Source organism: Ylistrum balloti, unplaced genomic scaffold (assembly GCF_031769215.1).
Source record: "Ylistrum balloti isolate Yb309-2 unplaced genomic scaffold, AGI_CSIRO_Ybal_v1 Utg369658, whole genome shotgun sequence".
Classification (NCBI taxonomy): domain Eukaryota; kingdom Metazoa; phylum Mollusca; class Bivalvia; order Pectinida; family Pectinidae; genus Ylistrum; species Ylistrum balloti.
In genome coordinates, this window is record NW_026781910.1 from 53535 (window position 1) to 69963 (window position 16429).

The 16429-nt window shown below is 35.4% G+C and overlaps 1 protein-coding gene across 1 annotated transcript in view; it reads left to right on the forward strand.

Annotated features, from left to right (window-relative positions):
- LOC132558225 (neuronal acetylcholine receptor subunit alpha-10-like) overlaps nt 1–11914 on the forward strand; it is a 35485-nt gene extending 23571 nt beyond the window's left edge. The window contains exons 6-8 of the mRNA XM_060222770.1: nt 6592–7136; nt 10167–10360; nt 11279–11914. Coding sequence (XP_060078753.1) covers nt 6592–7136; nt 10167–10360; nt 11279–11914 — 1375 coding nt within the window. The remainder of the gene's footprint in view (nt 1–6591; nt 7137–10166; nt 10361–11278) is intronic.
- Nucleotides 11915–16429: the final 4515 nt, after the last annotated feature.

Sequence of the window (16429 nt, forward strand, 5' to 3'; positions counted from 1 at the left end):
ATAAAAAGGTAGATGCAGTAAAGTCAAACGATAAAATAAACAGCATCATGCAATAGTTTTGTCCTTTCTGGATAGTGATGATAAGTGTCTAAATGTAAACGCCTAGGAAGCTATTGACGAAAAGTGATGTGGAAATGCACTAGCATCATCATTCAATAAATTTGATAATTTTCATATACCTGATAATATTTGAAGAGCGTTATGTACATGTATATATTTTTAATCATGTCGCTATTCGAATCAATTAAAACGTGGCATGCTGGTTGCGGCAAACCTAGGGTACTACAAGTCCACCAGCAGTATTAACCACAGGCAATATCGATGATTGTATAAAAGTCAAACAAGATAAAAGCATTTTTAAGGGCCAACGATTTATCAAACTTTTCGTCTTTCTATAGCTCGTCAGTGACGCTAAGGGCCCGTATTTTGAAGCCAAGGAGGCGACTAAAGAAAATAAAAGGTGATCGCATAAAATGCGCAATCTAGATGGGCAGTGCACATATTAGGATTTTCACCACATTTTACGTAGACCAACGCTATTATCGGCTGAACTGTAGCGCCCCCTTCAGTGCATCAAATCGATTTTTCAAATAGGAGGAAACGCTATATCATTGATATTATTTATTTTTATAGAATCTAACAAGAAGAGTCGGGGGTGTCGGCTCTGAAACTTGTAGCTCATTTCGGTATCCAATTTCGGAGACGCATTTATGTATTTGATTTGTCGGTATTTTATTTATGTAATGGACATTATGAGAAATGTATTTTCCAAGGAATCAGAAAGCCAAGCTCAATTATCCTCATGATTCTCCTGATGATGAACGAGAAGATTTTTATGAAGAGTAAATCATTTCCTTAAGATCGATTAAAATCATGATATCAAGGATCCCTTTATGTTCTGTAAGTAAACATTTCATATATATTTATACATAATACGTAAACAATTGATATCGTTCATGGTGACGTACCGGTTATATCGGTGGATCTAGATTATAAAATACTCAACAATTTACTCCTATATTTCTCTCTAATAACTATCATTATGTGAAATACTTCCTCTATGTAAGGAATGGAATGTGTCCTCAATAGAGACGCTTTCCGCCCGATGTCAGATCGAATTTGTGTCTGTTGATCTGCATTAGCTATGGTCTTTTGAAAACAACATCTATTAAGGACCGAAGTGACCTAAACATTGCTTTTGTAGGATAACAATCCTGGTCACATCATACCGATAACGTACAGACCATTCATTATTGCCAATTACAAGCAATCTTCGAAAGTACCAATTATGGCGATAATTGGTTTGTTAAGGTCAAGGTAAAGAAGACATCATTCTCCTCTTGGACAAAAACACAAAAGCCACTACAAAACAAGAAAATGCCGACACGTTAAAGAAATAATAATCCAAAATCATAATGGTTGAAACTAGGAAAAATAATCCTGATATTGCACAAGAAAACGGAAAACTCTCCAATAAAATCACGGCGACGATCCTAAAACGTTCTCATAGGATTCATCAATCTGAATCTCAAGATATTGGGAATATCGAATAAAGCGCGACATGGGGGAAGCACGCATGTTACCACCTAGTAATAGAAAATATTACGCTTATCAATCGGATTGGTGTAAAGCTGTCTTTGTTCACGTTTGTTAAAAGATCGTGCGGGCTGATAAAGAATAGTCTATTGTTTTGCAATGATGAATGTTGAGGCAAAATGTTACAACATTAAACAAAAGCAAGAAAGACCAAGTGACACAAATAATTGAAAGAGATGAGCATATATATATATATATACGGAATCTTGTTTGCTGAATATTTCTTTGTTTACAGCATTTTATATGTTGATATCGAAGATCAGTTCCGTAAACTTAAAAGTGTGAATTTGATATTTAACAATACTCGCTCAAATTAATGTAAATTATTTACTGACGGTATAATCACAACATAACATCATATCCCCATATAGTCTGTATATACACAACATTATATGGTATATATAATAATTCCTTAGTATACAAAATCCGGAAGGGATTAAGTATCTTTACATCACTATACAATCCATTATCGTACGATTTCCCTTATATAATTATCATGTATAGATATACATTGGTCTGATCTAGTATTCGACTATGTCGAAAATTTAGGGCTGCTTTATAGACTTTCTGAAAATAAATTATAATTTTTTTACGTGCATGGCTGTAATAAAATAACGGGCATTACAAAACTGTGTTCTGGAAATAAATCTCCCTTTGAAGACCTCTGGAGACCAATATGCAGCCTACACGTTTGCCAATAAAAAGCATGCAAGCTGGTGTTGTCAACGTCACACTCAGCAGCCCTAAACTAAACTATCACGGGAAAATATAAAACATGGCTATAATTTTATAGAGTGTGGTAAAATTCAATCAACGATGTAGCTTGTGTGCCTATTGCGATATAAAACACTCCGTCTTTGCAGGACTATGCCCACTGCATAACGATGTTAAAGTACACGTACTAGAAAATTATCATCAGTCAGCCTTAATGTATAATGTGATGTCTACATTCCTACACCTGAAACAAATTGTTTATATATATACTATCGATGATTTTAACCGTTCATAAGCGTTCATATGCGCACTCTTGTACAAAATACAAGATGGCGTTTTACACAATTAAATGAATATGAACATTTTCATGTAAAATTGCCTGTTACAATACAATAGTTATGTTTTATAAAGACAAGGCATTGGGTCTTTATAATGAATCACTTATAATGAAGTATTCTATTTATATTTGCACCTTAGTGTCCAGTTCTTATTGTCCTTATTCAAACTGTGTAAGACTATCATTAAATGAGTTCAAGAAATCGTTTCCTTAAAGTACCATTTCTTTTTATAAGTTGACGATTTTAATATCCTTAACTGACTGGAATGATGAAAAGAATTAAAAATTGAAAGCTGCGAGTGATAAGTTCAATACTTTATATAATTCTTTTCAAACTGTTTTAGTGTGATATTAAATAAATGATTTCCAACAAATTTTCGATGGCCATCAAAGCATGATTTTTTTCTTAACGGGACGTTATTGAACAAATAATTTTGTTATGCTTGTTTTTTAATCAAGCGATAATTAACTTACTCATTTTGTAAGAAATTCAAAGTAAAAATTGTAACACACGTTTGTAATTTCTTGCAAAGAATACGGCATATCGCGAGGTTTAAGTTGACTCTTCAGCGCCATCACGGATTGGCTTGCCTGCAACGTCTGTACAGTACTCTGACAATGCAGTGCTCAGAGAGGTCCGGATCAATACAGTGATACATACGGGCATACATGTACAAGTGGTTCAGCTAGCTCAACCTTCATCATTAGGAAAGTGCATAGTTGCACGCAAAAACCTGCTATATCTGAGTAGTGAGCATTTATCGTCCACGATTTCCGAGAAGAGTGTTTACCAATGGTGTAAAGAATGATCGATTATATTTTTAGATAGAAAGGCACTTCGCATGTAAAGTAAGGTTGAAAGACTAACTATCCGCTGAACGTACTGTTTGTTAAGAGGGCGAATAGGATATTTACCACGTGCACCGGATCTTCATTTTCATTTAATCTATTTACAGTTATGTCTCTCTAATTGGAAAAAGACCAACTGCGTTAATAAAATAGTTAAACGGCAAGAAAAATCAATATAATTCGATGAAGACGTCGTTTGCGTTATATTGTGTTGTAATAAACATATAGCTATGTCATGAAAATATGGTCTTGAAATGTACAGTCCTGAGTTGTATCAGGAGCCTGACCTTGTGATGAAATGTCATGAGTTTTATCAGGAGCATGGTCTTGCGATAAAATGTCATGAATTTTATCAGGAGCATGGCCTTGTGATGAAAGGTCCTGAGTTTTATCAGGAGCATGGCCTTGTGATGAAATGTCATGAGTTTTATCAGGAGCATGGCCTTGTGATGAAAGGTCCTGAGTTTTATCAGGAGCATGGCCTTGTGATGAAATGTCATGAGTTTTATCAGGAGCATGGCCTTGTGATGAAATGTCATGAGTTTTATCAGGAGCATGGCTTTGTGATGAAAGGTCGTGAGATTTATCAGGAGCATGGTCTTGCGATAAAATGTCATGAGTTTTATCAGGAGCATGGCCTTGTGATGAAATGTCATGAGTTTTATCAGGAGCATGGCTTTGTGATGAAAGGTCGTGAGATTTATCAGGAGCATGGTCTTGCGATAAAATGTCATGAGTTTTATCAGGAAGATGGCTTTGTGATGAAAGGTCATGAGATTTAGCAGGAGCATGGTCTTGCGATAAAATGTCATGAGGTTTATCAGGAGCATGGCCTTGTGATGAAATGTCATGAGTTTTATTAGGAAGATGGCTTTGTGATGAAAGGTCGTGAGATTTATCAGGAGCATGGCCTTGCGATAAAATGTCATGAGTTTTATCAGGAAGATGGCTTTGTGATGAAAGATCATGAGTTTTATCAGGAACATGACCTTGTAATGAAAAGTCGTATGTTGTAAGAAACCCAAGCGTTATGAGTTGTAGCAGGGACAAGACCTTGTTATGAGAGGGTATGAGTTGTAACAGGGACATGGCATTGTTATGAGAGGGTATGAGTAGTAACAGGCACGGTCTAGAGGTGAAAAAATTGCATTCTGTAATATGGACATGACCTGATGATGAACATTTCTTTGTTGTAACATTCACAAGGCCTAGTCATGAAAGGTCCCGAACATGCACATGACCTCGTGATAAACCGCTTTGAGTTGTATCAGAAAATTGATCATGTGATGAAATGCTATAAAATATGACAGGAATAAGGTCTTCGGATGAAATTTTGTTTCCTGTAACTGGCGTTGTGAGTTGCAACATGAAAATGACATAGGAAGTCAGATTCAATATGTTGATACACAGAATCACCTCTCAAATTGGTGAACTCAGTAAGTTTATATTACCATTTTTATAGTATCAGTGTTATGCCAGTGTTATGGTTTTATAGTGAAAATGGTATTCCATTGGATACAAGGTTAGCTACAAAATCAAGAACATGATAGATTTGTATCAATTCGTAATGTTCCAGGACCTTTACTGTGAGATATTACCTACAGAATATCTAAATACTTAATTATCAGCACGAGGGTTTCATTTTTCCTATTGTAAATTTCCTTTTCTTGTTAGTAACTTTTTTCCTTTTGACTTATGGTATTTTACCAGTAAACAGTTTTCTGTAAATTGAAGACATGCTTTAGTCCATAAACTAAAGGTAAAATAACGAGCGACATAAAAAGTCAGAAACAGCACCCATTAAACAACAAGCAACATGCATGAGGATGAATAACAACAACACTAAATCCCAAACAGCTTCAATACAGTCGTGAATCAACAAATTTGATGTATTATATCTTAATGTTAAAACAGCAAGAAACAGTTAGAAAAACAATCATTACAGCTAAAAACAGCACAATTTTTTAAACAGAATTTAGTAAAATCATTACAACTAACCAATGGTTATTTTACGTCGTATCTTATAATATTAAAACAGCCAACAATATTTGGGAAAAAAACAACGAGTATTTCAATAATAAGCAACACTAAGCCATTAACAACATTCAGTCATTTTCGACAATCAGAAGTAATGTAACTTGTAACTTAGCCGTCTTCTATAGCTAGGGAAAAGAATAATGATCTTTTTGAGAGGAATGGGTGTCCTGAATATAAATGCATTTCTTCCGTGACTTGTCGAACACATGTACTTGTTAAGACACTGTCTGGCGCCTGAAATCATTTCATTGAAGCGGAATTTATTGCAAATGCCTTTAAAACATGACTAGAATAAGGATACAAATCTGCTCATTAGCCGAATACAAGAATATATGCATGGAATCGACAGGGAACTGTAGACGATATCGTCATGAAATTTTATCTGTTTATTTGAAAATCTGAAAAATTACTACCTCTGATGTTAAAGAAAAGAAATGCATATGAAAAGCATTTTTGTTTTACTTACATAATACTTATTTCTTTTTCTTTAGGTCTAGGTTTTTCATCAACATAGAAAATCAGCAACAAAAATAACTAATTAAATTCATATTGATATTAAAATTAAGAGACAAAAAACAAACGAAGACTTTCTCTTTTGATTTAATTTTCAAGAAATCTATTTTCGCGTTTTCTTAAAGCGTAAAAAAATCTCTAGAAAATATAAAGTAACACTAAAACAAATGTTGATTTATTCAACGACACAATAATAATACAAAAATATCGGGTTAATGACGATGGACTTGGATTGCGTTAGTGTAAAAAATACACGGGCAAATATAATATAACGAAATTCAATTGATGTCTTCTTTTTAGTTTCGTTTAGGTTGCTATTTTTGTGATAGTTTTTTTTCGCTCTATTCGATGATGGATTGGCATAACGAAAATACATACATGTTCAATGAAATCATCAGAGGAAACCATAGTCCGTGTGTAGACCTTCGCGAAAAAAAAATTTACTCTCTTTTTGAAATAAAAACCGCAAAAATCTGAACCATAGAAAATCGCAACATTAGTCGCTAATTAACAAGGTTACTTTTAATATTTCTATATGATTTCAGTGCGGATGACGGATCGACTGGTTTTATGCAAGGGACATATGTACTGGTCAACTACAACGGAACAGTGAAATGGCCGGTACCTGTCAAGCTGAAGAGCTCATGTAAGGTTGACATCACTTATTTCCCCTTTGATGACCAAGAATGTATTCTCAGATTTGGATCTTGGATATATAGTGGCTTATGGATGGACTATTTTTCGGAACATAATGAGACACCTATTAACCTCGGCAACTACGTTGATAATAGTGAATGGGACCTTCTTTCTGTCAAGCTCAAGAAAAACATCCGTACACATTCTTGTTGTCCAGATCCACATCCGGATATGACGTACGTTCTTCACATCCGTCGAAAAACATTCTATTACATCTTTAATATCATTGTTCCTTGTGTAATGTTATCGACGTTAACTTTGTTAACTTTTTGGCTGCCACCTACTTCCGGTGAGAAGATAACTCTTGGACTATCTGTATTTTTGGCGTTCTCCATGTTCATGCTCCTAATTGCTGAAGAAGTGCCCGCCACATCAGAGGCTGTGCCTCTCATAGGTAGGTCAAATACTTTTCAGATTAGATAAACTGAAGAACATTTATCATGTCATAAAAAGTAAATTACACAACATATCAGATAAAAAATGAGGCACCCGTCTTGCTATACATGGACTTGTATGTACATTTGTATATAAGAATTCTGTCGAAATGCGTGCCTATAGTACAATCTTTCGGTCTTTAAATACCTCTTGTGGTAAAACGAGAGTATAGATTGTCGACCTGATACACATCAGAACCTGATAAATTGTAGTGTTGCCAATCAGTGTTAGTTGTGGCAATTCCGACCAACACACATTTACAGACTTGAGACTGGATAGCGAAACATTACTTCTTGTACCAGTGACTCGTCAGCAGATCTAGGCCAAAACCCGCAAAGCGCTTTGTTACGTACCCAACACAGTATGGCAGGGTGTCTGGTCTAGCCAAGTTTACCCTCTCGTTATTTTTTTCTAGGTTATCGCTTTAAGGATTATAACGATCCACATAAACTTATGAGGCTGAAAAAAAAAGAGAAAAAGGAAGGGTAAATTGAATTCGTGTTGATTATCACGTGTCTAACTAAGAAAGGTAATCTCTCTTCGCTCCGTGTGTTGAAACTTCGTCTTATTTATCGTTTAACGGTTTGAAGTATTCCCCTTTTTTGTTAGACAGAATGCTTTAATGTCGTATTAGAAAAAATTCTCTTAAGCTCGTTCATTACTACTTTTTATAATGGAACATTTCAGCAGATAATAGGTGTATTCAACATCTAATACGTACGCCTCCCGGTTGATGTGTCTATCACGTGAATCAAGTTTAATGACCTCCTTTCATCAATAGTTTATTTCTTAATCCCAAAGTTTCGTGTGTATTTGTGTGTTGGTTTTGGGTTTCACATATCGGCAACATATATGATTGTAGAAAGGAAATGTCCATGTATGATGGAATCGTTAACATTTTAATATCAGACTGAAATGTCCAGACTTTGACATGGTGGTATGGCTCACTGTCCGGTTATATTATACTGAGAACTAGGTTACATACAACGCCTTTACTGATTTAAAGCTGAGGGTCTTATAGACAGCGGTAAGATTCAATCTTAATGATTTTGATTTACTCTCAATCAATGTATAGGGCCAAACCTGCTCGCGCCAACACAAAAGGAGTTCCATGCAGGAACTAACAATGTAGCAATAGAGAAGACCGAAAAAAGTTATAAATGTTAAAATTGTTTCATTATCTGTGTTATTACTCATTTCAGTGTCCCAAATGGAAGGTTCAAAGGCACATATCAAAAGGTATACCGTCAAACCTCGTCATCTCGAACTCGTATAACTCGAAAATCTCATTTAACCCGTCTGTTCCGACCAAATTTTTCACGAAACATCCAATCTCACTTAAATCGAATACTCGATAACTTTGTAATCGTTATCTCGAAATACTTGCGAACCAGTAAAACTTTACCTAACAAACGATCGATCAGTATGAAAATGTAGACACGTCTGTTTGTCGGCGACCTTTGTGTCACACACAGAGTTCACACTTTTTCGATAACGACAGTAAATCATGTTCAGAACTCGCCAGCGGTTTTGTATTATTATTTGAACATGGTATAGCCAACATGTAACATTGATAATACGAGTAAGATTTCCTCGTAGTCGTGGTAATGGACAACAACGGCGTATACTTGATTTTAAATGTTAGTCAGCAAAGTACATCTGGAATTGGAAATCCTTTGTGAAAAATGACTTCTCTTTCGAAGATCACGCCATTAGGTTGTCCGCCATCTATCTCTGGTGGGACGCAAAGGTCATTAATCTCAGGAAGAAACCTACTCACTTTCTGTCTGGGAGAAGAGATTACGCGTCTAAGAGTAGGTATAACGCTTTAAGTGTGAAATTGGGTTGAAACAAAGCTTAATCTGCTTAATAACATTCATCTTGGGGCGTAAACAGTTAAGGATTAAATGAATTTCCTGAGAAATACATGCGACAGACGCTGTGTTACATAGCAATTTAAATAATGGCCGGTAAGAATTGGAAACTTGCTAATGCATACCGTTAATAAAGAGCGAAAGTACAACAGTTTCAGTTTCAGACGCCATGTTTTAGCAAAATTTGCAACTAACTACAACATGGACGGATAAATCTTGAATCTTGTCTGTGCTACTAAAATTGTCATCGTCTCAACCACCTTCGTGTTAGGTCCTCTATGAAAAATGGCACGCAGATCCTTCATTATATTTGCGATTTTCGTACAGGAGATGAGATTTAAACAACAATGACTGACGCAACATGTTCACAATATCAACAAAAGAACCTTTTTTCATATCTATAAATTACTTAGCAAAGACATAACTGAATGTATGTACTTCAGCGAGACACTATTGGCTAGCTTTTATTTCCTGCGTGATACACGCGACATGCAACGTATTTTAAATGTTCAAGATTAACTTAAGGAAATTGATGGTCGGATAATTGTATCCATAAATCAGGTAGATAATACAGATTTAATTAGGTTTTTGTGTTTCAAATAAAATTTTGGTTTTATTACAACTGAGAATTATCAAGTAAAGAAGATTAAATGTCGAGCCGCACGTGATGTTCCTGGCACTGAATATGTCGTTTTCAAATTGCTTGTCTCTGGATGAAGATTAGGTGGAAATTTTAAGATCACCGTTTTTATATCAATGAGAAAATTATGTTTCTTGATTAGATACAAAGCTGTATGTGTTTATGCTCACAACTGTACCTGGTTCTCATGACTTTACGTACTCGGATTGACCAGACTTTACATGGCGGATGACATCGACAAAGCAGGAGAGCTTATTGTTTAAAACGTCTTGTTTAATTCAACTTTTTCAGCTAAAAATTAAATGTTGTGTTTAAATTATTGTTATAATGCTGAAAATATACGTCTTTCTCAGGCACTTTTTTGTTTGTTTTTGTTTTGTTTTGTTTTTGTTTTTTGTTTTTTCAATGAACACTATAGTTTATAAGGTAATGAACCACTTTTATGCATATCACCACCGTTTTGTTTTTTCCACAGGTATCTACTTATGCGTGGTGATGACAATGACGTCACTGTCCGTAATCATGGCTGTTATGGTGATAAATCTATACAACAGGGGTATGAAGACTAGACGGGCCCCTAATTGGTTAAGACACGTCGCATTAAAGTGGTTGTCAAGGCCACTCCAAATGAAACACGACATCCAAAAAGTAGCTAAAGCCATTTCGCTGGTAAGATCATTCTAAAATGGTTTTGTTACAATTAAAATATTATCTACTCAAAATAAAAAAATATCAATAGAAGAGTCTTTAAACTAAAGGAGCAACTCAGTTTTATACCAAATCTTCGTCATATACTTACGAAAAAGAATATGAGGTCATATGACTAGGATGGTCAGGATAACTAGTAGGCATAAGGTTTCGTATGTCGTCGTGCGCCAGGCATGGCCGTTTTACATTTCAAATTTTATCTCAAGTTTAACCAATGGAATCGAACTGAAACTTGATTTAAATCATAATGTAATAGTTCTGACTTAATATTATTTTCCGGGTGGTCCGAAACCTATTATGGCAGCAGCAGCTGCAATGGACGCCATCTTGAAAACACATATTAAACTTCTGAAAATCCACTGATGTAATTGAGCTGGGAATGTTAAGAGACTGGAATGGGGAGTGGTTTTAGCCTTATTCCGAAATGTTTTTCTTTTACTACTGGTATGATAACACGTGTACGTGGTATTCATAGTCAGATGACAGTTGAGGTCCATTGGCCTGTTGTTATGAAATTCTCTTGTAAATGAAAATTGATAGATTCAAGAGACAGAAGTGAAAAGCATTTGAACGACATTTGAAGATGGAATACATTTGCAAATTAGTAAAACCCAGTCAAACGAATGAATTACATTAAACCCTTCCCTACAGCATTATACAAAATGTAAAATCATATCTACTGGAAAAGTATGGTATGGTCGGATGTCTCAAGTCGATTGCATTCATGTACATGTTGGTTTTTCTTTCATGTATTTTAACTTAAAAGAGACATCCGTTTTTTCGAAATCTGCTCGAGTGTACTAGCGATTATGTTCAACCGGAGTACTTACTTTTGAAGTACTATTATCTCCATTATTTAACCATTTCATTATATTTCAGGAAGATGAATTGGAAGGCGCCTACAGATGTAAAAAGCACGGAAAACTAGACACGAAAAACATTCCTAATAAATCTAGTCCTGACAAAGAGGATACAGCAATGTTGGATAAGGAGACGACAATCCGAAACAGACGGTATGACAAAAATGACGTCATGACGACGTCATTCGTTGAGGAGAATGATGAACAAGAGGTTATTTGGTTACGACGAGAAGACTTTAAAGAAGAGACTGCCGAGTGTTCGCGAAATACTTGGGCAGATTTACACGAACTTCAACAAAGTAGCAAGGATAATAATAACCGCGCGAAAAAAGGTGCGCGAAGAAAAACAAGCGGGAAAGCACCGGCGCCTGCTGTGACACCTGTTTTGCAAGACGAAACCAAATCCACACAAACAGAGGGTAGTTTAGGTACATTCCTAGCCGAGTGTCGCAATCAAAATGAACTGTTCGCACGCAAACTTATAGTTGCAGAGTGGCAGCGTATAGCGGCCGTAACAGACCGGATCCTGTTCTGGTTCTACTTCCTCAGTACTCTGACGTCATACATTGTCATTCTTATTGTGGTGCCAAACTCCAATTACTCTAGATGGAATGAGGAGATTCTTCCCATGCATACAGTTACACAGGCAAGCTGATATGTCAGAGAATTAAAATGCAGGGCACTTATATGTTTTGTCCAGTCTTGATATACAAAATCGTGTATTTTGATCAAAATTTAAAATACTAAACTCAGTTTTGCGTAATTCATATGACTGGAGTTCACACACTTCTCATTTGTGAAACATATTTGCATGTATAAATAATAACATTCCTGCTAACACCCATCACTGTATAGCTTCTTCTTTCTTTTTTATGTATATAGTAGAGACTAGTTATAAACCGCAAGATAGATTCGGATGAATACACGTAGTACAATTCTGTTCTAGTTGTAGACTAGACTAAATGTAACGTGTCTCTTCAGGTGTTTAAACAACGAGAGGTAAAGCGGAATTTCTTATATCAATTTCATTACGTTGTTACTAATTTCCATAGACCCATGTTAACTCTTAATTAACAGCACATACATACCACAGTTCACATGATAAAACGATGAATATGTGGCCATGATGACGATTTTAAACTTGAATAATGACTAAGAAATGTGTTTTCTGCAATATTGTTCTTGATTAGGTAGTGATGCAAATACTCCGTTCTTTTTTTCCTTTACTTCTTTTAACTTGATGTCAAACTTGTGTCTATGTTCCTCCAATTCTTAAGTGGTTTGAAAAATTACCTTGTGAATCTCATTTCATTATGGTAATCGTAAAAACTAAAACAAACTCGTCACCATTGTTTTACAAACCATTGTCTTTCATTTAAGTCGGTGTAGATGGAAGTTTGTAGGTTACAACACAAATTATCGTGATACGATGATCGGGATTGGTGGAAGTTTGTAGGTTTTCACACAAATTATCGTGATACGATGATCGGGATTGGTGGAAGTTTGTAGGTTATCACACAAATTATCGTGATACGATGGCCGGGATTGGTGGAAGTTTGTAGGTTATCACACAAATTATCGTGATACGATGATCGGGATTGGTGGAAGTTTGTAGGTTATCACACAAATTATCGTGATACGATGATCGGGATTGGTGGAAGTTTGTAGGTTATCACACAAATTATCGTGATACGATGATCGGGATTGGTGGAAGTTTGTAGGTTATCACACAAATTATCGTGATACGATGATCGGGATTGGTGGAAGTTTGTAGGTTATCACACAAATTATCGTGATACGATGATTGGCGTTGGTGGAAGTTTGTAGGTTACAACACAAATTATCGTGATACGATGATCGGGATTGGTGGAAGTTTGTAGGTTACAACACAAATTATCGTGATACGATGATCGGGATTGGTGGAAGTTTGTAGGTTACAACACAAATTATCGTGATACGATGATCGGGATTGGTGGAAGTTTGTAGGTTACAACACAAATTATCGTGATACGATGATCGGGATTGGTGGTGGATTATAACACAAATTATCGTGATACGAACACAAAATCGTGATACGATGATCGGGATTGGTGGAAGTTTGTATGTTATTACACAAATTATCGTGATACGATGATCGGGATTGGTGAAAGTTTGTAGGTTATCACACAAATTATCGTGATACGATGATCGGGATTGGTGGAAGTTTGTAGGTTATTACACAAATTATCGTGATACGATGATCGGGATTGGTCGAAGTTTGTAGGTTTTCACACAAATTATCGTGATACGATGATCGGGATTGGTGGAAGTTTGTAGGTTATCACACAAATTATCGTGATACGATGATCGGGATTGGTGGAAGTTTGTAGGTTATTACACAAATTATCGTGATACGATGATCGGGATTGGTGGAAGTTTGTAGGTTATCACACAAATTATCGTGATACGATGATCGGGATTGGTGGAAGTTTGTAGGTTATAACACAAATTATCGTGATACGATGATCGGGATTGGTCGAAGTTTGTAGGTTATCACACAAATTATCGTGATACGATGATCGGGATTGGTGGAAGTTTGTAGGTTATCACACAAATTATCGTGATACGATGATCGGGATTGGTGGAAGTTTGTAGGTTATAACACAAATTATCGTGATACGATGATCGGGATTGGTCGAAGTTTGTAGGTTATCACACAAATTATCGTGATACGATGATCGGGATTGGTGGAAGTTTGTAGGTTATTACACAAATTATCGTGATACGATGATCGGGATTGGTGGAAGTTTGTAGGTTATTACACAAATTATCGTGATACGATGATCGGGATTGGTGGAAGTTTGTAGGTTATAACACAAATTATCGTGATACGATGATCGGGATTGGTGGAAGTTTGTAGGTTATCACACAAATTATCGTGATACGATGATCGGGATTGGTGGAAGTTTGTAGGTTATAACACAAATTATCGTGATACGATGATCGGGATTGGTGGAAGTTTGTAGGTTATCACACAAATTATCGTGATACGATGATCGGGATTGGTGGAAGTTTGTAGGTTATAACACAAATTATCGTGATACGATGATCGGGATTGGTGGAAGTTTGTAGGTTATTACACAAATTATCGTGATACGATGATCGGCGTTGGTGGAATATGTGAACATGTGTATCCTACTCACACGAATCGAATTTTGTTTACATCAGTTGTGTTGCTAATGCTTTATCCATCAGTAACCTCTTTGATTCTTTGCCAATGTTAAATCCACGAAAATAGAGGCTACTACATGCCACCATCATATGGTTTATTAATGTTATCTCAAACAGAGAAAACCCTGTGTTTATATATATATATGGTAAAATGATACAGTAGGAGGCAGGGTTAGTTACTGCGTGCGCTGAATCCGCCAGACTTCAGCAGCACGCGAGATAAACATTTATAACGACAACAATGGCGATACCATAGCAATAATGTGACTAGATTAATGTTTTATGTAAATCAGATTGTTATCAGACATTCAGTGTGCTTTGTTCTGTGAACGTGTATGTATATATATAGTTAGGTAGATTTACATTATATGAAGAAACTACTTAGAGTTTCTGTTCTGAACCTCTTACTTTATTGCTGTTCACATGGTTTTATAAATGTTCTGAATATTTATACTCTTTTAATTTGATTTTATTTTGTCCAGAAAATATTTTTTATGGATAACTCGAGTAATTCCTCTACAACCCTCTAAGAAGCATGACTTATTAGTCCTGGGCTTCTTTCATCCTCACAGAAAACTGTATTTTCCGCATATTTTCAAATCAAAATAGGTACATGTATATATTAAAAAAATACAGTGATGAACTCTCATTAATCTGGTCACCTTTTGTGCTATAAGCATCAATAAAACAATGCGAATCTCCCCAATCCAGAGGTTTTACAATATTACCTTCTTTAAATTAGCTAAACAATATCTTAAATGCTTCTTTTTGTCATTTTGATAACTAGTTGTCGATTATTATTAAAATCATTTTTATAAAATAACTGCACAAAATGACTTGAAAAATTTCAATTTAATGGTTTGTACAAAGCGGATTATTTTATCTAATGCACAGTTATGATTTCGTTGAAGAATGAAGAGTTCTCTGTATATAATCATGTCGGGGTCGTTTAAAAAAAGACATATCCAATTACGTATATTTATTATTTTATATTTTTTTTTGTAAAGCGTTTGACGTTATAAAATTGTCATACGTGTGATGCAAGCTGACAATGCTCAATATTTGAGAGAGAGCGCGAATTTTTTGTCATAAAACTTGCTTTACAATTCAGTCCTGTCTTTGTCCTAAATCGGAGATTCCTGACAGTTTGGTAATGATTTGGGATAAAGACAAGAAAAGAACGTTTCTATTACAGTATTTACTTATTCTGAAGATTTGGAAACAATATTATTTTGAAACCATTACAACATATTGATTATTGATTCACTCAGTTCGTTTATGATGTTTGATTACGTAAATGAATTTTACAGAAACTTTTAATGACTTTCAGAGTCGTCTAAATTAGTGTTATGAAATCTAGCGGTTGAATACTTTTAAAACATCATGTTGACTGCTTTGGTAGTGAATATATTGTTTATCAGTTGCATAAGTGGTTGGTAAATAGTGGTGTCAACTGCATTCGTAATGGATAGTAGTGATTCAATGTCATAAGGGATAGATAGATAATGTGTCAACGTCATAAGGGATAGATAGATAATGTGTCAACGTCATAAGGGATAGATAGATAATGTGTCAAGATAGATAATGTGTCAATGGCATAAGGGATTGATAGATAATGTGTCAACGGCATAAGGGATAGATAGATAATGTGTCAACGGCATACGGGATAGATAGATAATGTGTCAACGGCATAAGGGATAGATAGATAATGTGTCAACGTCATAAGGGATAGATAGATAATGTGTCAAGATAGATAATGTGTCAATGGCATAAGGGATTGATAGATAATGTGTCAACGGCATACGTGATAGATAGATAATGTGTCAACGTCATAAGGGATAGATAGATAATGTTTCAACGTCATAAGGGATAGATAGATAATGTGTCAACGTCATAAGGGATAGATAGATAATGTGTCAACGGCATAAGGGTTGGATAGGGTGTCAACGGCAAAAGAGAT